At 39.1% G+C, this 21,700-nt stretch overlaps 1 protein-coding gene across 6 annotated transcripts; it reads left to right on the top strand.

Annotated features, from left to right (window-relative positions):
• Window positions 1–904: 904 nt before the first annotated feature.
• Window positions 905–21,700, top strand: ppp2r3b (protein phosphatase 2, regulatory subunit B'', beta). 6 transcript variants are annotated; one of them, XR_004658413.1, is made up of 15 exons: window positions 905–1,063; window positions 1,650–2,040; window positions 12,437–12,622; window positions 12,994–13,097; window positions 13,758–13,860; window positions 15,210–15,284; window positions 15,397–15,483; window positions 16,190–16,346; window positions 16,964–17,012; window positions 17,104–17,193; window positions 17,299–17,474; window positions 18,502–18,620; window positions 18,726–18,832; window positions 19,613–19,723; window positions 20,599–21,700. XR_004658413.1 is itself a non-coding variant. In XM_034884766.1 (15 exons), the coding sequence occupies exons 2-14, from the start codon at window positions 1,687–1,689 to the stop codon at window positions 19,698–19,700; spliced, it is 1,626 nt and encodes a 541-aa protein (XP_034740657.1). In that variant the 5' UTR covers window positions 905–1,063; window positions 1,650–1,686; the 3' UTR covers window positions 19,701–19,723; window positions 20,599–21,700. The 6 variants fall into 6 exon arrangements, 5 of the variants coding, with proteins under 5 accessions (XP_034740657.1, XP_034740653.1, XP_034740656.1 ...); XM_034884766.1 differs by having other exon boundaries at window positions 19,682–19,723; XM_034884762.1 differs by lacking the exon at window positions 19,613–19,723.

Below are 21,700 nucleotides of genomic sequence, written 5' to 3'. Positions count from 1 at the left end.
GCTAAATATTCTTTATAGTTGTAATCCTTCTCTACCTCGACCAGCATGGCTACAACATTAAAAGTACTAACAATAGTCTTGGCCTAGTAGTGTAAGTAGCCTAACGTCACACAGTCGGGGGCCATTCTGCAGCAACATGAGTACTTTATTTCAGAATCAGAATCAGAATCAGCTTTATTTGCCAGGTATGAGGACGCATTCGATGAATTTTTCTGAGGAACATTGTTGCTCACAGTGCGCTTACACATACAAAACAACCAAAAAATATATACACACTAATATATACATACTCTAAATAGAAACAATATAGAGGCAATATTGCAATGAAGAGTGCAAAGTATGCAGGAGTGAGTTGTGATGGTTAATATTTAAATGCGGAGCACATTGCAAAGGATGCTGGAATAAATATTATTATGTTATTATATTACAATATGAACAGAATGAACAGCTCTGGAATAGGGAATGAGAATGATGAATAAAAAATAAATAATAAGTGAGATGTGAGAATGAGAATGATGAATAATACTAAAAAGTGGAATAACAAGTGGAACCAGTAAACAAGTGCTGTTTAGAAATTGTTTTGCTGGATTATTGCACAGAATTGAACGTGACACTGTGGGTAAGAAGTCAGCTGTTCATCTGAGTGATGGCTTGTGGAAAGAAACTTTTCCTGAGTCTGTTAGTTTTGGCGTATAGTGTTCTGTAGCGCCTACCAGAGGGGAGAAGCTGGAACAGGTTGTATCCAGGGTGAGATGGGTCTGCAGTGTAGTTTCCTGCCCGTTTTCTGACTTTGGAAGAGTATAAATCACGAACGGAGGGCAGGTTGGCACCGATGATCTTTTCTGCAGTCCTAACTGTCCGTTGTAGTCTGCTCCTGTCCTTTTTGGTGGCAAATCCAATCCATGGGAATAACTTTCACTCTCACCCTGCGTAAGATCTCGCGTTAATACTTTGTGGTTACCAGGGGAACGAGAGCTTGAGAAGTAGCGCTTGTTCTGAGGTCTCTGCTTTTTGCTCAACGAAATGAACACCGGAGATACAGCGTTACATTTGTAATTCACAGGTAAACAGAAACGTGTGCAACAGCTTCACGTATGAAGGAAGTAATGCAGGGTCATATCAACGGTCTAGTATTCACTCCAAGGTTGATACCCTAGCAAGTTAGCCAGGGTAAACGTTAGCTTGCTAAAGCTATCGTAGCTAATGTTAACGAATTGTTGTTGTCTGAGTCTCCTAGTATTAGCTAGCTAACACCAACTTTACTAACTATGTCGACCCTGGCTTTTCTTGCCTAGGTTGGTAGCTCTAGGTTGCGTTAGATAAGTATATACTGGCTTTCAGCTGCTGTATTTTAATAGAGATAAAAGAAATAGCTAATGTTCCCCGGATTCAATATGAGATCACGTTCACTTTTGCCTGTGGGCTAAAGCATTGACGGGTTCGCGCTAAAATTCAATAACGTTAGTGAGTGTTTTTGTGTGTAACGTTACTCGAAGCAAGAACGACTGTCACCAAGCTATTGCATGTGTTTTTCGTATCAAAAATTGCATTTACAATTTCTACTGTTATACAGTGATGCCGTAATCATTGAGGTTGTGCTGGAAATACAGAACCAGCGTGGTGTTAACATAACTCTTATTTCTGCACAGATACATTTGTCAGAGCAAATAAATAATATCCTACAAAATGCCATCACCACAAGTCCTCCAGCCAGTTCTTAAGATGAAGGTGGACGAGCTATTTCTCAACTGGTTGAGTGATACTGCAACTCAGTCACTACTCAAAGAGTATCTTGACCTAATCAAAAGCGGACAACACATTAATTTGAGCAGTGGGGACGCCCAGGATAAAAGGTTGTTGACCTTCAATGAAAACAACAATGTGGCATCGCAAAGGAACCTGGCACAGAAGAAGCCCGCACCCCTTGGTACTCCCTCCAGCCCCCCGTCTGCCAGTACACTACCCTCAGGCAGCAGCAGCAATACCAGAGTGACAGGACCCAATGGCAGAGTACTACGGAGGTCTGTCAGCACAAAAAAGGCAAGTTATCAACTGAAACAGTAAATCAACTATTTCATTAGATTTCTGTAAGCATGCAACCCATATGCAAACCTCTTATTCACATTTTTATGAGACAGTTTTACAAGTTTAAACAAGATTTTAAGTTTTTTTTTTGAGATCATGACACAGGGTTTCATCTAAAGTTACTGTACATAACATCAAAAACAAGGTGTGTCCTGCAGTTTCAACCTTCTTCCTAAAGCCACCTAAGGGACATGTGACTTAAGGGTGTTTTGCTACATTTTACTTTCTGTAAGCTTGGCATACCATTATTCTTCTATGTGCATTAAATATAATTAACTTAAAATCATCAATCAATCAATCAATGTCACATAGATTTAAGCAGTTATATTGTGATTTGGGTTTGTAATTATTTTAATTAATCATAATTATTTGTTACCCTTGTACAATTTGATGCATTCCAACATAATAACCTGGAATAAATTCCATGTTTCTTAAGCTAAGTTTAATAATATGTATTATAATAATAATAATAATTAGCCTTAACAAACATGTTAACCTGCTTGTTAACTTCATTTGGACTAAGGAGATGAGGACTTGTTACACTTGCAAAGGGGAGTTGTCTTATTGTTTAGAAGTTTGCTGAGGGTTAGGTTTAACCATACCTGTTACCATAAAAAGTATATCTACATGCCACACGCACAAGGTAGCAAAAAAACCTTGAAAAAAAGAATTTTGAATTCATGCTCAACTCCATAGTCTATGGATGCAGACTGAAAAATTATACAACCAGCTAATCATACAAACTAATGTTTTTAATAATGCCCAACAGCAAAGTGGCACGTTTCTGCTCTAGGCATTCCTCATAACCTTGCCAATAGGCCTTCCTCCCAGAAGACATTTTAACATGTTACTGTATAAAAAGCTGCTTTAACTTCATTTAATTTCAATTAATTTAATTGCTTTTTCACGGTTCTGGTTATTTGAAATTGTATCAAAATCACAGTATGTACTATTGCAATATTCAAATCCTAGGAGGAGCAATATTAGTTAACGTTGAAATGTGTGCCAAAATACCCTTTTTAGATTCAATGATGTCATGCTGCAAAGATGTTCTGGCTTACCCATCATATTCTACAGGCTTTGTTTGGTACAGATTCCCCCCAACAAAACAAATCGCACCACAATCATTTTTTTATTGTTTTTCAATTAAATGAGAATAATGATGTAAAAATGATCATTCTCTACCATATTGCAATTGCAATATCAGTTAAAATAATCGTAATTACATATAATTTTCAAACTCATTTGGCCCTGGTCCTGTTCTTGTAAGAAAAAAAAAAAAAGGAACATTAATGTCATTAAAGTAGAACTGGGCGATATGGAGAAAATCAAATATTCCAATATTTTTGACCAAATACCTTGACATCGATATTGCGGCGAAATTGTTGTGTTGACAATTGGTGCTTCCCCAAATATGCACAGAATGAGATTAATGATAAATAATCAATAGTTATTTTGATAGAATAACTATGTGGGTAAAAGGCAAATACTAGAACAGCTAGAATAGTCTGGTGTGTTCTGAAAATTACATCCCTTTACTGTAATGCAGCCTTTATAACCAGGTAAAGACAGCACTTGTATCATATCAGGATATTACGATATCCAAAATTTTAGACGATATCTAGCCTCATATATTGATATCAATATAATATCGATACATTGCCCAGCCCTACATTAAAGTTTCTTTAATGTTACTAAAAACACCAATTCTGTAATTTTCCCATTATGACAGGTCAAAATGTCTGCTGTGAAATGCCTAAACGTAACTGCTTACATAATGCTTTCATGGGTTTGCTAACAAGTGTACGTGCAGTATAGCCAGTTGCAATATAGAAGTTGGCCCTCATTAGACATAGCATAAATATCCTGTTATGGTCTGAGTTACTGAGTTAATGGTTGTTCTTTATTTCCATTGGATTGTAGCATCTTCCTTGTTGATAGCATGCTGTCCGCTGCAGTGTCTTTCTTTACACTAACACCCCTCAAAGTTAGACATTTTTTAGAATCCTTCATTTAGGGATGTTATCATTTTCTTTAATCCATCTTGAGTTTTTTTCAATTTCTAGTTTCACAAACTTGGCCTTGATGTAACCCCTGGGGTCTTTGTTTTCCCAGGCTGGCCACAAGAGGCTGCTGGGTAGCCTAAAGGATCAAAGTCATTGAAGTGCTGTCCACTCTGCACTATCATACTGGAGCCTCCATGTCTGTAGGCATACGTAGTGATTGTTAGTCAAATACTTTCCAAATGTTCAGGCCTCGCTCACGAATATGTGTGGTATGAGAGGTGGGAGTGACTGAACCTAGCCTATCCCTGAGATTCTTGTTACTCTTTTTAGCTTGTGTTTTGCGGATCTTATTATGTCTCTAGAGATAATTAGGATTTTTTTCTTTGGGCTGCTTTGATTATAAAATAAATCAACCCACGCAAACCATTTAAAGGCTTAAAATCTTTTGTATGTCTGTTCAAGGACTCTAGGACAAGATGAAAAATCGCAACGGTGAGTGTGGTGACAGCCAGACAGCTGGTGGCACGTGCTCTTAGAAACTCTGCCTTCTACATGCTGTTGACATGCTAAAGAGAGCCATAAGGAGGCGTTTTAGTGGTTTCTGTTGAGACATGTGTTCTCTCTCTGACTGAAACATTAAGGCTGGAGAGCTAGACCCAGTGTTAGATTCAGAGCAATGACTTTATTTCTTGAAGATGATGATGGTATTTTCTTCTGTTGTGTAATTCATAAAACTACACCCAGCCCGCTTAGGTTTTCAAGTCACCACAAATCAATATAAACCAGATCCGCAATATATTTTCAAACACGGGTCCAAAAGGTCCAAAAATAAATAATACCAGGTTGCATAACTTACATAACCAGATTTTCAGGGCTTTGTGTTCCAGTAAATTTCATAGAATTCTTATAAAGCATGCATGTATCATGTTAGTTAACTAGAAAATAAACTAAAATGAAAGTAAAGACCGATTTACAAAGTCTATCATGGTTATTTTCCATTTTCTCGGACATACGTAGCTAACTAAAGTGCATCAAAATTAAACATTTTAAAATTAAAATTAAACAGTTTTTTTTTTTTAATCTTCTGTACCCTGGAATATCTCAGGTCTAGCTGAAGATACATATTCTTTCTTACCAAGGCATTTTTTTGACCCCAAATTGAGAAGAAATTATTCATAGATAAAACGGTCAGAACACTACGCATACTACACTATAGGAATACTATGTAAAAGACTAGTCTCCGTTGTGGGTTTCAGATTTTATTGTTTCTCACAAGAGTGATCAAATTAATTTAAATATTTACCAAACGCTTCCTCTCTTTCTGTCATGGCTATTTTACATGAGCCCATACACCTTTTGATTTTCACATCCACGTCTCTTTCCTTCCAGTGACCTTTGGCCCCTAAGCCCACCCTCTCACCCCAGATTAATAAACAACAACTGCTAGCCAGTTTACCTATGATGTGTCATGACATGTGGCCACACCTTGTCACTCAATGTTAGTGAGGTTGTATAAAGTAATACTTCTATTTTAAGACAAAACAATTAATTCCAGTATACAGATGCATTCTTCAAAGGATTACTCAAAAATTCAGTTTATGTCACACTGATGCAGCCTAGAACAGCTGGTCCGACTTTGACATCAGACACTGATATAGATAGCCTTGGTTCCCTTGTGTTGGCATTGTATACCCAGAACTCTGCCAGTGAGATGAGGTGTGGCAGCACATTCATCCTCTCTGTAATTTACTCTAAAACAACTTCTATTAGATGCTGCTCATTGTCAAAATATGTGGTCCTTAATATTTATTTAACCTCTGTACAGTACATTTCAGCTTTCTATGAAGGCTTGTGTTTCTGCTCTGCTCTGTAGCTTAATACCCAAAGTTTCCAATAGAGTCCAATATATATATATATAATATATATAATAACAGTAGAAATAAATTTACTTTGAGGGTTTCTGTTCTCAGTGTCTGCATTTAGGATCACAGATTATTTGCAAGATGTATTTTTATAACATGCTTGGATGGGCTCAGCAACATCGAAGCTATTTGAAGCAGGGGGCCTAGGGTCACGTTATCAGTTGCCTGACCTGTCAGAGAGAACCAGGTGTTACACTGTTTCCCACAAGTCCTTTTTATTTTGGAGTCCATGTGTTTGTGATTGCAAATGTTGGGTTTCGGCTAGGAGGACTTAGCTTGTCCAGGCCTGAGTGAGTTAGCAAAAAGAAATATGAGCGGTCCATCAACCTATGCATTTGTACAATAGTTATGGAGCACATAGGCATTTTTTTTACTTTTTTTCGTAAATAAAAATCTCATCTCGGCTTCTTAAGTATACTGCCACATCATTTGGGCTCTCACAGCAGTCTGGGGGCTCGGGATTGGGTTATGTGCTGTCACTCCTTATCTGCAGCTTCTTAATTTAGTGTTCTGACCTCTTTGCTCCACTTCTGGTGCCATGTAGACTACACAGATTTTCCAACAAACCACCATGATAATGTTGACTGTGCTTTTGCAATATTACTCATTTACAAGCCAGCTAATCTTCTCCCATCATGTTCTACTTGTTTGCCTTTCCTGAGCCCATCATGTTGTCAGTCAATCAGGCCTATTTTTGGCCCACATTCACATATATCCCAAATCCCTGTCTCAGACATCCGATTGTGGTGGATTGAGCTGGAGCTCTCTGGATTTCACAGCAGCATCAGTTCTGTACTCGCGCTGTGAACCAGTGAGATGGTCTGAGTTGCTCTGTGTGGATGTACTGTGGTACTTGTCACTGGTTCAATCATGTCAGTAATGCAGATACTAAAGCCAGCTAAACATAGTATTTGTGGGACATTGTTTATGCTTGTGTTGGCAGTTCGGGAGAGCCCTCTGGTGAATATTAATCGGTTTTCCCCACCCTTACGTAATATTTCTCTCCACTCTGGTTTCCTGTTTGACCTGAAAGTTGCCTCTTGAATATCACAGTTTTTGCAACAGCGTTACATACCATTTTGATTGAAGCTCAACTTAAATACAACCTGTGAATAGTCATCTGGCCCTTGAAAGTTCTCACATCTAGACCTGCCAATAGTCACTAACTCCAGATACTGTTTTATAATCTTCTCTGAATGTAATGAAGTGAACATGACTAAATACATTTTTCTGTACAAATCAGATTTAACAGTTTACATATAAGACATATTGTGGGGTTGAGTTTTTCTATTTGTTAAATTGACCCATTAGAGTGTGGACATAGTACATTACCCGACTGTCTGACTGGTAGTTGCCTCAGAGGGGAACGTTGTTTTTACAGTCTGCTTGCAACAGCCCTAAGATGATTTGGTTAGTGACGATGCTTGCTGGAGCTTGTCCATTATAGTTATTTGAAAGGCTCACACTCCATACCATCCGTAGGAAGCTTATGTTCAGACCCTATGTGTGTCTGTGTTGGTTTCTAAATCCACACTGTTCACATCATGTGTGCCTTGATTTTAAAACACAAAAGCCTTGGTTTCCTTGTATGTATACCAACACATCATTATCCCTCGTGTGTTGTGAAACCTCTGTTTATGAAACACACTTCTTTTTGTTTGCGCAAACACAAAAATGGACAGTATTAAATGTGAGTTGACAGTTTTTATGTGATATACCAGGTTTTATTATGGCCTTGGGGCTTTCCTTTCCATATTTGGTATGAATTGATGGGCATGAACAAAAGGCTGCCAGTGTGAAAAAGCCATCATACAAACAGCTTATCAAGCATGTGCTGTGTCCTGTGTGGACGATAACAGGAACTGGGTTTGATCAGAAACCAATGGAAAACTGTGAACTTGACTGTGATCCTGTCATCTATAAATAATGTGGGTGTGCTTTCACTTTCTGTGTACAATAGCATTAACAAATATAGGTTTATTTACATATTCTACAAATGTGGACATCTCTGTAACATTTATGTTTATTAACATTTATTGGTTGGGGTTTCCCTGTGTACAGTCAGTGCAGTGAAAGCAATCCCAGAGCTGTTAGATCAGCATATTTCTGGAGAATTTATGTAATTGCCATCACTCCAAGGCATTGGCAACCGGAAGCAGATGCTTGTTTGAGGACTAAAGATACACCCTTGTTTTCCAGATCTAGTTTCTTGGATTGGCCAAACTGTGCTTACTGGTGCTTTTAATAGGCACAAATTGGTTTGGTCATCATTCATTGAATTTGACATGTCTCTCCCCCCTCTATAGCCCATCAACTATAATAAGACTTGGAATGGCTGGCAGCCCAAGCTTGCAAGGGGAAGGCAAAACAAAGACCACAGTTAGATACAATGGAGAATAGTTGAATATTTGTGTCTTATAGTTATGTATGTATCATCTGGTGAGTTGACCTACACTTTTGGTACCTAGTATTAAGACGTCATACAATGGTTGTGTTCTTTATTTGCTAAGGCCTCATTAAGTGTAGGTTGTCTGTGATTTATAGTTTCAGGAAGATTTAAGATCAGATGTAGGTAGATTTAGCAGATATAACGTGGCTTTCATTATATTGCATCCCTTCTGGGGGGTTTATTTAGAATTTTCCCATTAGTGTCTGTACTGTCAAAAGGAAGAGGCCGTTTGCAGGCCCTTAGAGCACAAGCAAAGTTTCTCTGAAGTATTTGGTTGTTTGAGAGTTTTTCATAAGTCATCGTGATATTGAGGGGCATACTTCAGTTGGCTTTGAGGCTGCTGCACAATGCAACAACAGGTCTGTCTCTTTACATAACCTTCTATGAGCACCGAGGAATGCAAACTGGAAAGGGCAGATCCATTGCACACACCCCTCCCATCCCACACATACACACAAAGTGACTTCCACACACAAACAACCCGCCACTTCTTATATCCCCACCAGCTTTGATGCAAGGGCTCTCTGACCCTGTGCAGTGAATGTGTGTGTGCATATGTGCATGTTATGTCGAGACTAGGATAGAGCAGCAAGCAGAGCTGAGATTGTGCGACCAGATCTGGAATGGGAGAGAGAGGCACAGTAGCAGCTGCTCCCTTGCATTAAGAGGCTCTCACTCTGACAGAGGACAATCACAGGGACACAGAGGACTTATACTACTGCCATTGCCTTCTGCCAACAGTGCTGACTGGTACTGAGTGATTTGTACAGGCAAGAGGATAATGCTGGATTGAGTGTTGTGTTTGTGTATATGTCTTCCTCGTCCTGTCCGGAGCAAGGATGAGGATGAGGGAAGTGTCTCTGCGTCAGGACCCTGACCTGAGGAAGGAGTTGGCTCTGCTGGCACGCGGCTGTGACTTTGTTCTGCCCTCTCGGTTCAAGAAGAGGCTCAGAGCCTTCCAACAAGGACAGGCAGGTGTTTGTTTGAGTGTACCCTGTAACACAGGTTTTTCCGGCCTGTCAGCCAGTGGGAATGTCTATTGATGTGGACTGGTATTTGTGGCTTCATGTCTTGGTATTCAGCTTGCGTTAGTACAAATCTGCTGTATTACACTGTTAAATTACAGTGATTGTGCCTATTCCTCACTGTTGCCAATTATTCTTCACAAAGTGGAACTTTAAGGGTTGTTGGAGCCAGCTGCACCTCGGACGTATGTTGACAAATGAGTTACAGCACTTTCTCCAGGCAACTTTCATTAAATAGATTACACACACTATTTTTTTTATATGAAATGTGACTTTTGTACAAATATATCCACCTTTGTGGTTTGTTTTTGTTTGTGGGCAGTGTATTCTTCATTAGTACAGAGAAATATGAGATGGGAGCCATGGTTTTTGGATAGTGTATTATCTTGTTTGGTATGTTATGCTCAGTCACTGTACTGCCCTCTTTCAGACCACATCATTGTGAATGTGTGAAAATATCATGAGGCTTAGCTGTTGTGCTCAAGAGCTCGGCTAGCAGAGAGAGAGTGCATGCTGGGCATGGCAACTGGAGATGTTTATGTCCTTTTATAGCCATAGCTGACACCTACACACAGCACAGAGAAAAGGAAAGGACCAACAGCATTTATGACTTCTCATGTTAAAATTAGCAGATTCCCACTGACCGAATACAGCAAAACTATTTAATTTAGTGTTTACACATACAGTAAATCATCTAGAAATGGATATGGCTAGATTTAGCCCCCTTGGGTTCTCCCCCACTTTTTGATCATGTTGTTAAAGTATTGTTGCAGACAACGTAGACTCTGTCAAATCTAACTAGAGGTGAGAACAATGGGTAGAATGTGTTAGACCCCTCTAAAAAGTTTTTAGTAAGTGGCTAATATGTGTTACATAACACATTTTGATTCTAATGCATTCTGGCTTTTTATGTGTATGGCTCCACTGATTCATGTCCTCTACAGCATGGCTCTTCCCAAGACTCCCACCCCGTGTAGATTTTATCAATGAATATGATCGCCTCTCGTTATATCAGCTGGGCTCAGTTTGTGTAGTAAATCATAATGGTTTACATTCAAATGTATCATTACATAAAGACATGGGCCCATAGTTGCATTATGTCATTGTCATTAGACTTAAAAGGACACACTGGTTTCCATCATGACTGTAGAGCTTAATAGCATATGCTGCAAAGCCCTCACAGACAAAGCTATTATGTTGGGTCCTATGCATAAGTAGTTATAATAACAAACACGGAGATGTGTCCAGGTTTTGACTTATTTGTTTAAAAGATTTTTTTAAAATCAAGATCAGAATTTTGTTCTGTAATGATTCAAAACTAACAAACCCTAACTCCATTCTATACTTCTGCAGTTCAAACCTAACACACACACATCACAGCCATACGTTTATCTCCAGGGCTGTCATTCATAACCACTGTTTGCCTGTTATTGAGTACTCTGTTGAAACGTAGCCAAAGGTGGCTCTCTCAATCTTTGTTTTGAAGGGAACACATTGATGCATCATGACATCGCAGTCATCTAGTCAGTTTGTTGTAGCTGTCCATTAAAGAAAATCTTAGTTTTTTTAACTTATAGGCCTTTTCATAGCAGATACAAGCAAAACTGAAATGTAATAATATCATAAATGAGGCCAGTGTTTAATTCAGGTGTGTCAGTTCTAAGGCTATGGTGTTGTTCTTGATGACTCACAGTCATGGCTTACTGGAACACTTGAATGACAGCTATCATACATCATCATAGATGTTATTTATGATTTTTATTTGTGTTGTCAAAATGTACGGTGTGAAAAGGCCACTTTATTGATTTATTTGATAGTATTGTCCCTCTCCAGAAAAATTGAGTCCTTTTTACTTATTTTTTGAGCAAATATTTTACAAATGTATTAAAGGTCTCATATTGTACAAAGTTAATGACGGTGCAGACATAAGTGGGGATGCAAAAGACCCTTAAACGCTGACCAATCAGAGCACACTGGGCTTTTTCTGGACGGGGGCTTAAGAAGACGTGCTAAAACTGAGCGTTTTAGACAGAGTTTGAAAACAGACAGCATGAGAAAATTTAAGTGTTTCTTAACATTATTGCATATAAATATGTTCCAGGAAAAAAAAAAAAGTATGACCCTTAAATTAGCATAATATGGGACCTTTAACATAGATCATAAAATGAAGAGTATGATTTATGACTTAAATCTAAGCATTCTGTGTTTTCCTCAACCAATGAATGGAAATATTGGTCTGAAAACATTACTTTTAATAGCATCAGTAAACGAGTCAAATAATGTGGTTGTCTTGTGGTAACATATCTCATCTTGTTAAAAGTTATATCACAGATTATACTTGTAAAGACCAAAATATACTTCTTAAATAAACACTGTTGCCACAGATACCAAAACAAAAGACCCCTTAGACCAATTAGTTGACTCAACTAAGATGGGTTATCCCTGTCATGGATGTGTGTTCAAACACATCTTGAGTTGTACATCTGTCAGTAGATTACCAAAGATAGATTTGTATTTATTATTGATGTTCTTAGCCTTATCTAGTATCATTTTTTTCTATGTATCCCTACTACTTTAGGCTTTATTTGATTAACAAATTACATTAACAAGTTGCAAACATTGCAAGGTTGATCTTAGTTTTCAGCAACATATTAAAATGATTGTCAGTACAACCATTCCACGCATAATGATGTCAATTGACACGTCTTAATTAAGCCTATTACAGAGGGATAATCTATTAAAAGTGAAAGTCAATTACAGAACAATGGAAAATAACTCACAACTCTTTCCTGATGGGCCTGAGGGCTGTTGAGAGGTGTGGCTATAGTGCTAGCAATGTAGAGTTTTTGTTAAGATGAGCCTTAGCACATTCTGGAACGCTTGAGCTGTGAGCTGTTAGCGTTTGCTAGCATCAGTGGCTAACAGTTTATTTCTGTGTGTTTGTCTCAGGCCCAGGTGAGGACGGAGGAGCCCGTCAAAACAGCCCTGAGTGAAAGCATTCCAAAGTTTTACTTCCCACAGGGCCAGCCCCAAGCCAATGTCAACATCGACAGCCTCATTTCTAAAATTGAGAAAGTATTTTCCCAATTCCCAAATGAAAGGGCCACCATTGAGGACATGGGGCAGGTCGCCAAGGTGAGAATGTGATTTGTAGCATGGAAGTTTAGCTGCCAACCAGCAAATTATTTTCACTAGTGCCATTTAGGTCCTGACTTTTACGAATGTTTGCTGATTCAAAACCTCTTTGGAAAATATTATCTCTGTCTCCCTGAGGAACGTTAGCAATGGCCCAAGGGGAACCTGAGTAAAGAGAGAAATGACAGCTAGGTTTCCTCAGGGTCTTTAGGTGATGAAGCACTGCTACATCGCCAACATTTTCATTGTGCTTCTCTGCATTCAGGATCACAAGTGTGTGTGTTTCTAAGGAGTTTAAGTTTTTTCCAATCTCTCTTCTCTATATCCACATCACACACTGCCCCATCTTTTCTGCTTACTTGTCTCCCTAGGCCTGTGAGTGTCCTCTCTACTGGAAAATGCCATTGTTCTGCTTGGCTGGAGGCGACAGGACCGGCTTCATGTCCGTTCACAAGTTTGTGGCTATGTGGAGAAAGTAAGACAATAGCCCTTCTTATTCTCACTGGACCACTGGTATACTCTCAGCCAAATGGCTCATACAATCTCCGTTAAACAATAATGACCGCTTGCTGAGATTTCATGTAGCACTCAGCTTTTATGACATTTTCTTTGTCATTTCAAAACAGATATTATTTATCATAAAGGGCTCACAAATGCTCACAAGGGAATAGTTGCTGGGCATATACAGTATTTGAATGAAAACATCTATTTAGTGTCTTTCTGCATTAAATTGACAGGAATACCATGGGGCTTTTGTAATTTCGGCTGTGCTTTTAACTGTGTGCTGAATGCTGTTGTATGCAATAGGCATGCTCTTGTATTAATGTGTGAGCCTCCAGAGAACTGGAAAGACCTGGCCTTTGACTTGAACTCATGACTGAGCCATTCTTAGATGAGAGGCCACAACAGAGGCTTGCATTATTTCCCTGTCGCAACCATAACACTCAAGGCTTATAATCACCAGGCAGTGATTCAGAATCCTAATTTCAGAATTTATTATACCTGCACTTGCACATTTGAGGGTAACAATTTCAAACTTGTGCTTTTGAAAAAATTATAATTAAAAGAATGAAGAGAACATCGAGTGAGAGAGGGAGTAACCTTGCAACCATCTGTTCTCTCTTTTCTTCTCCAGAACTCTGCAGACCTGTCACGACAACGCTTCTAAATTTGTGCACCTCTTGGCCAAGCCTGGCTGTAATTACCTGGAACAAGACGACTTTATTCCATTCCTGCAGGTACTGGCTGCAGCACACCCAGGGAGAGGGCTGGACTTGGCATTGCAGGGTGGCAAAATTTGCATTGACTTGGGTGGTGCAAACTAGACTTAATTTTAGGCATTCCTTGCTGAAGCATTGCTTTTTCATGTGGTGGAGGACTAATTCAGGGTGTTACTGTAAACCAGTAATATAGTGGAGGAGAGTATACTGAAAGGAGGTTCCATCAGAACTCTCAGGAGGAAACTCAACAGAAATTGACCAAGGAGAGATTGGTTTCATGTTATGCACTAAAACAATCTTAGAAAGTACTGTATGAACACAGATTTATCAAATTGTTTTGTAAGAATAGTCTAATTGACTGTTTGGTCAACCTTACCATGTGGACCTGCTGTGCTGGCTGTTTGTATTCTCCTTCCCCCTGACAAGCTGTTGCTGCTCCACACTTGCCCCACCCTACACCTGATTCATTTTCATGCTGGCAGAAGCGTCTGGGCTATACTGAACACCCGTTAGAATGCCAGCAGAGATGGCTTGTGGCACACGCCGTTTAATTTGTATTGTTCTGCTCAACGAATGGCCTTTGACTGTTCTGATAAATGAAAGGCGGATTGCAGTGGAGTAGATTTGACTGTCCCCGCCTGTTTCCTGTGCTCTGTGATTTATGTGTTTCTCTATGATTTAATTTCTCACACTAAGAGTCAAAGAGGCACAACAGCTGCCCTGAAATAAAGCCTTTAATTTAATTGCCGCCTTTGCATTTATGTCAACTATCCTTTCCCCCAGCAAAAAGAGAAGAGGGTAGAATAAAAGAAAGATATGAGGGAATTTCAGGGCAAGAATATAGCTACAGTTCATTTGAAATGCAGCACACCCCCTGTGACTTTATGGCATGATGAAGGAGAAAAGGTTAAGAGCAGTCACTAGCAAACGTCCTTTCTCTGGCCCTCTTACCACTTTGCTGCCAAATCAGAAAGACTTAATCTCAGCCCAAAACCAGTTGACCCAGTGTTTTCTGACTTCAAAGAAACATTTAAATTTGATGGCCTCTCGCAACAAGGCCCGGAGCCTTTCTTTACATAGCACAATTTATAAAGCATATGGTATGACAGAGTGATGTAGATAGACATTGACAACTTTTAATGTTGAATAAGCATGCACTACGCTATATTATATGCCTACTTTGAATCATATGTCTACCGCAAAAAAAAAGCTTTGCCATTTGATTCGTCTGTGAAAGTAACTGTAGAATTTGACAACACATATACATTAGTTATTGTTGTAGGCACTGCAAGTCATTTAGTTGTTCTTTTGCATTTGTGTTCGTTAGTTTTATTCTTTTGGCACATGTGGGCCTGTATTTTTTTCAGGACGTGGTGAACTCACACGCAGGCCTGGCCTTCCTAAAGGAGGCGCCGGACTTTCATTCACGATACATCACTACGGTATGCTACCGTAACACAAGTAACAGCATAGACAGACACATTAAAATGCACTGTAATGATTACGTTTAGCTCACTTATTAATTAGTTGGTCACAGTGTTGTCTGTTTTTTAGGTGATTCAGAGGATATTCTACAATGTGAACCGTTCATGGACTGGGAAAATAACATGTTCTGAACTCAGGAAAAGTAACTTTCTACAGGTATATGACTTTTTGCTCTGGTACCAAAATCTATTTTTCTGTTCTAAGGTTGTCTGTTGGTCCTTTAAACATTACAAAAAATATTAATAACTGTTATATACTGTAAATACAGCAAACTTTTAAAGTAATTAAACTCTCTCTAAAATGTCTTTACAAACATTTATCTTCAGTTGCACATTCACAGGTTTTAACAGCAATATTATTGCTAAATGCTGAACCTAATGTACTTACACTTCATATGTTAAAACAAATCACTTAGCTTCTTTTTCTCCCCTTGAAAGAAACCCTCTGTTAATAATGTAAGATTTACTAAAGAAAAATTCAATTTTGTACCAAGTTAGAACTACATTTTTAGTTTTGGCCATCATTTCTATCTGTGATGAAAACAATGTTCTCACCAAAGTGAAAAAAGAATTTAATTTTTTATTTTATTACTTTAATAGTACTATTTAAACCACTTAATTTTGAGTTAAAACTAAGAGTGAGGGCACCCATAATTTTTGGTATAACTCCTTATTGGGCTGGAAAACTGTTTAGAACATACAACAAATATAGGAGGTCAAAAATAAACAAGGAAGGCTGTAAACTATAATAGACAGTTTGGCTAATATTGACAGTATATTGACAGTATATTGACAATTATTAATTTAAAAAAAACATTTTGCATTGAAAATTTGACTGCAACCTTTTTTCCCATCTGTCCCAGAATTTGGCGTTGCTGGAGCAGAAAGAGGATGTGAACCAGCTGACAGAGTTTTTCTCCTATGAACATTTCTATGTAATCTACTGCAAGTTCTGGGAGTTGGACACTGACCATGACCTCTACATAGACCAGAAGGACCTGGCCCAGCACAATGACCAAGGTGCACATGTACACCTCACTTTTCTTCAACAACAAACACGCAACACCAGAATCTTCAGAATTAGTTGTATTTGGATAAACTGTATTATAATCTTATAATCACACATGCAGTTCAAATGACAAAGGACAAGTGCTGATACCTTGTCATAACATAACTTTCCTTTAACCTTTAGTAGGCTGAAACTACATAACAATAAAAAGCATTTGTGAGTGTTACGTGGTCTTAAGTCTGCTGCTCACAAACAAACACGTACTCCAGAAAAAGACTTGTCTTTGGTGCTTCTTTCCCACACACTTTACACCACATGTTCTTGGTTGATGGTCTGTGAGTGAGGCAGGGGAAATGAGACACAAGATCAATAAGTGAGCAACATATATACTCTGCTTGAATGACGCCATGTCTGGAGCAATTTCTTCCAGTATATGGTCAAAATGATGACCAGAGGATTTATAGCACTGTCAAGATAAAAAGAGCTTACTCTATCCAGTCTGGATTTACAGTCCGTGAGAATGGATTACATGTGTTGTGAATAAGTTCTACATTAACTGTTGTATGAGAGAAAACTTTTTATTTCCAACAGCCTGAATTATAATGTATCTCTTTGCTATATTCTCCAGCCATCTCCCATAAAATGATTGAGAGAATATTCTCAGGAACAGTAACAAGGTAAGTGAAGAATGTAATGGAGTTTAGAGAATGCTTATCATGTGTAGTGAGCAATTCAGTTCAGTAGTAACCGTTTATTTTATTCCGTCAGAGACAGAAAAGTGTTCAAGGAGGGGCGGCTGAGTTATGCTGATTTTGTCTGGTTCCTCATCTCCGAGGAGGACAAGAAGACCGACACCAGGTATGTAGACTCACCGCCACAATGATTGCATCTTCTGCTTCTTTAAATACTTTGTCTTTTCTCACATGCACCTCTGCTCGCTGCATTCTCTTTACCTGTGTGTAGTATAGAGTACTGGTTCCGCTGTATGGACCTGGATGGGGATGGGGTGCTCAGCATGTACGAGCTGGAGTACTTCTACGAGGATCAGTGCCAAAAGCTGGAGACCATGGCTATTGAGCCCCTTCCCTTTGAGGACTGCCTCTGCCAAATGCTTGACCTCGTGAAGCCTGAGGTCGAAGGTCAGACCCCTTTTTGCATTTATACACACACTCAGAAGTTCACATACACCACGAAGTCTAACAGGTTCCATTTTTTCTAACAGTGAGGGTCGCAAGGGCACATACACATTTTCAGGCCGGCTCATTGATCATTAGATGAGGGAGCAGTTATAGATTAGAGACTGACTGACTGACTGATTTGCTGTTAGCTACTGGTGTCATCCACACTCTCAACAAATTCCTTCCAGCACTTAGCTATACCACAATGCCATTTAGAAGACACCAGTCCACGGTAAGGGTATGCATGTTTAGTATTGACCACCACAGCAAGAATGTGACCCTTAGTCAACCTGGTGGTATGCTGTAGTAGTGGAGCTGGATATATATAACATGTAATACAAGATATAACAACTTATTTGGGGCTGATGTTTCCCTGAAAAGTTGTGCTTCCTTCCGACAGGGATTACTTTTTGGGGCTTTTTCTCTTCATATGATAGTGACAGTGGACAGACAGGAAAGGTGGGAGAAAGGGCTGCAGGTCGGTCTCAAACCCGGGCCGCTGCAAAGGACTCAGCCTACAGGGGGCGCACCCTCTTACTAGCTAGAGGTCCCCCAACTTTTACAATTTTAGGAGATAAAAAATGCCACATTAAATGTTACATTCTTTATATTCAGAGATCTCAGGTCTGCGGTACAAGCATATGAACTTGCTGTAGATAGAAATGTTACATTTGATGACAATTTAATATGTGTATCAGATGAGTCTGGTGGAGGTTGTATTAACAACTCAGAATGTCTAAAATGCCACTGTCAATGAACGCAGAACTTTAAAAACAATGACTTGAGTGCTACTAAGCTAAAAAAAATCACATCACTTCATTCCATCACATAACATCAAGTTATCTGTTGGGTTAAGTTTTGATTTATAATTTTGTGCATCACTTAAAAGCCTTAAAACAGCTGTATGAGAAGCTTAGGCTGGCACAATGTGTAAGATGTTTAAAATCAGCTGAGTGTATTCTTAAAGTGCCTATTTAATCCTGTCCAGGTAAGATCACTCTGAGGGACCTTAAAAGGTGCAAGTTGTCCCACATCTTCTTCGACACTTTCTTCAACATCGAGAAGTACCTGGACCACGAGCAGCGAGACCCGTTCTCGGTTATAAAGGTAAGGTTAAACTCTGATAGAATATCACCAGATGTGAGATAGCATCATGATTTGTTTTCCTGTCCGAGGTCAAGTGGATCACGTTACTTGTCATGTTTTTTTAAGGAGATGGAGCCAGACGGTCAGGAGGTTTCAGACTGGGAGAAATATGCTGCAGAGGAGTATGACATCCTCGTGGCGGAGGAAGCCGCCAATGATCAGTGCAATGGCGTGTAAGTCTGACTTTAATTATTTGTCTGTTGGATGTAGCTGCAGTCACAATCCTGAGCCCATAATTTATCAAACTGTTAAAACGATCATTTTGGCCTTAAGTAGAAATCCTTCACTTTGACCCTTACGTTACTATTTAGTACATTTCTTACCACCTAAAATTGCGCTTAAATTAAAAGACGATTACAAGACTCTCCTAAAAGAGAGTTTGATGGCAGCAGTAATGAAACGTTCTGCTGTCCCTTGTCTGCCAGCAACAGAATGTCTTACCTGCTCCAGTTCAGTTTTGCGTTTTATATTTATATTAATGGGATCACTTTTTAAGATTATTTTTTAGGCATTTATCAGATTGACAGCTAGGACATTAGGCACAAGCTCAACCAGGTGAGCTACCCAGGCCCCCCAATGTGATCGCTTTTAAAGGTTATTTCAACATGTTTGCAGTAATTAGGAGTTTGTTGCTGCCTTAATGTCTCCTATTCTTCAGTTACGGCTAGAAACCTTTTACTCCTAAAATGGCTCTATACAGCATTCCTAAGTAATTTTTAGAAGTTTGATAAATTGGACCCTGATTGTTAGTGAATGTAATTACAAATGTGTGTCATGCTTATGATTGCTGTTACCAATATTGTGTGGTTATCAAATGTGGAAACATAAGTTGACTATTTTTGTGGCGGACATTTTGACATGTCATGGCAGGAAAAGCACAGTTGTAATAGATAACATTTATTGTGCAGTCAGACAGGAATGGTTTAGTAGAGTTTATGTATTCTGTCCAGCAGCAGGGCCCCTCTGAAAGTGAGCCAGTGATAGATGAGGCTGTTGACAGGTATGTTGTGTGGCGCTTTTAGGAACACCACCGACTTCTAAAGACAGGCTTCTAACCAGAGCAGGTAAGACACTCAGGGTACCAGCAGGGACTTAAATATTCTCCTTTTCCTTCTCTATGGGTGAGTCTAGTTCCAAACCCACTCCTTGATTCTACCCTCACCCTACAATTGTGAGCATACTGTTTACAGCAGATAGTTGTTTTGTCAGACAGCACAGTGTCATGTGTATGTGGCCATGTCTTCGAGCTGGGAGTCTGTTTTTGAACCAGACAGTTTCTGTTTTTATCCTTCCCCTTTTAAGAAAAAAAAAAAAGGTCTACACCTTCACCATCTCTGTCTATGTCTTTACGTGTTGCTCCTTTGTCCTCTCCAGTTAAAAATTGTCTGTCTTTATTTTGTTGGCAACTGCACTTATTCGCTTTCTTGTCGAGAGTTAAAAGAACAGTTCAGCACCATTCTCTCATACCTGTGTGATTAAAAATCAAGCTGCCGCCAGCAGCCAGTTAGCTTAGCATAAAGTCTGGTAACGGGAAAACAGCTAGCTCGGCTCAGTTCTAGGGGACAAAAACTGCATATCAGCACCTCTTATGCTCACTTATTAACACATTATGTATTTGTTTAATCCGTTATTTAAAAACAACAAAAGTTCTGGACTATTTCTTGGCCGGGTACGTTAACATCCTGGAGTCTTGTTTTTACCGTGAACTTGCCAAGCAACAGGCTAGCTGTTTACCCCTTGTTTCCAGTCTTTGTGCTATGCTAAGCAAAGCAGCTTCTGGAGGTTTCAATGTATTGGTTTTCTCTAATCTCTACAAAAAAAGCGAATAAGTACTGTATATGTTCTGAATGTCAAACTATTTCTTTAACATGATTATCCTTTAGCAAACGGACTGTCTGATGGCCATGTTACTGATATTTTCCTCCATGTGTCTGTTTAGGTATGATAATTCTTTGAGCCCTTTAGGGCAGCACATCTCCAGTGAGCTGGGTCTGACAAAGAGACACTTCTTTGAGATCCCCACTCCACACTGCAACCTGGGCCTGGATGAATATGAATATGAAGATGACTTTGAATGACCCTCGATCATGTAGCGCTTTCTCACACGCCTGCTGAGCGCTGTGCGCTCCCAGAAACAGAGCTTAACCAGCAGTGTTAGTGGATGAATGACATCAAGCCAGAGATTCACAGGTTCCGGCCCGGTTCCCAGTAACAGGACACACTTTAATAAACAAAAAACACTGTCCGAGCACTGTTGGGGTCAGATGTGCTGGAGAAATGGACACAGTATCAGAAGGTGGTTCTTCACAATACCAGATGTTTTAATATTTTCACCTGTCGCACTTAAAGAAGTCACCACACTGACTTAATGATGTCACAAGCAGCACGCTCAGGATTTAGCTCCATTTCCACATGGTTATACAGGAAAAGTGTGTGTTTGTGCACGTAATGCATTGAATAATTTATTTCTACTGAAGTACAGTACATCTCAGTACTGTCATCACATTCGCATGAGTTAAATCATCATTCTTTACACATTGGAACTCCCTGGATTTTTGGGCAGAAACTATATTGATTTGATTCAGGGTTTGAACTAATTATAATCTGAAGTCATTGGCTAATGTTACATTCCAGTGATCATAAAGGAAAGTTTTCTATAGGACTGTAAATTCATTAATGGTTGTTAAATGAGAAGATACCCTAAATGCCAAACAAGACACCGTTGAGCCTGCTGCACACACAGTTCACACTGCCACAAACGCTGTATATTGTACAGGTCTGTACTCATTATGACATAGATTTACTGTATGTGTGAAATGGGGTTGTTATTAAATTATTAGAGATGGATTTATAAATGACTGTACATATTTATTTGGTGCTTGCTGTGTTGTAAATGATATGGGAAAGTGTTTTAGACAAATTCTTTTTTCTATGTTATCAAGTAGTTAATTGTATTATACTTTGACAGAACAAAAGGAACCAATTTTAAAATGTTTTGCTTTTCTTTAAATTAATAAAGCCTTGGTTAATGTAAGAGTTAA

The sequence above is a fragment of the Etheostoma cragini genome, chromosome 11 (genome assembly GCF_013103735.1).
Source record: "Etheostoma cragini isolate CJK2018 chromosome 11, CSU_Ecrag_1.0, whole genome shotgun sequence".
Classification (NCBI taxonomy): Eukaryota; Metazoa; Chordata; class Actinopteri; order Perciformes; family Percidae; genus Etheostoma; species Etheostoma cragini.
The sequence above is the reverse complement of the archived record's forward strand: the minus strand, read 5'-3'. Positions and strand labels throughout refer to the sequence as shown.

Bases quoted from the DNA above. Each gene is read 5' to 3' on its own strand.
- ppp2r3b (XM_034884762.1), top strand. From the start codon at position 1,687: ATGCCATCACCACAAGTCCTCCAGCCAGTTCTTAAGATGAAGGTGGAC. The intron at 12,623-12,993 runs GTGAGAATGTGA...TTGTCTCCCTAG, and splicing joins ACATGGGGCAGGTCGCCAAG to GCCTGTGAGTGTCCTCTCTA. The intron at 15,285-15,396 runs GTATGCTACCGT...TCTGTTTTTTAG, and splicing joins ATTCACGATACATCACTACG to GTGATTCAGAGGATATTCTA.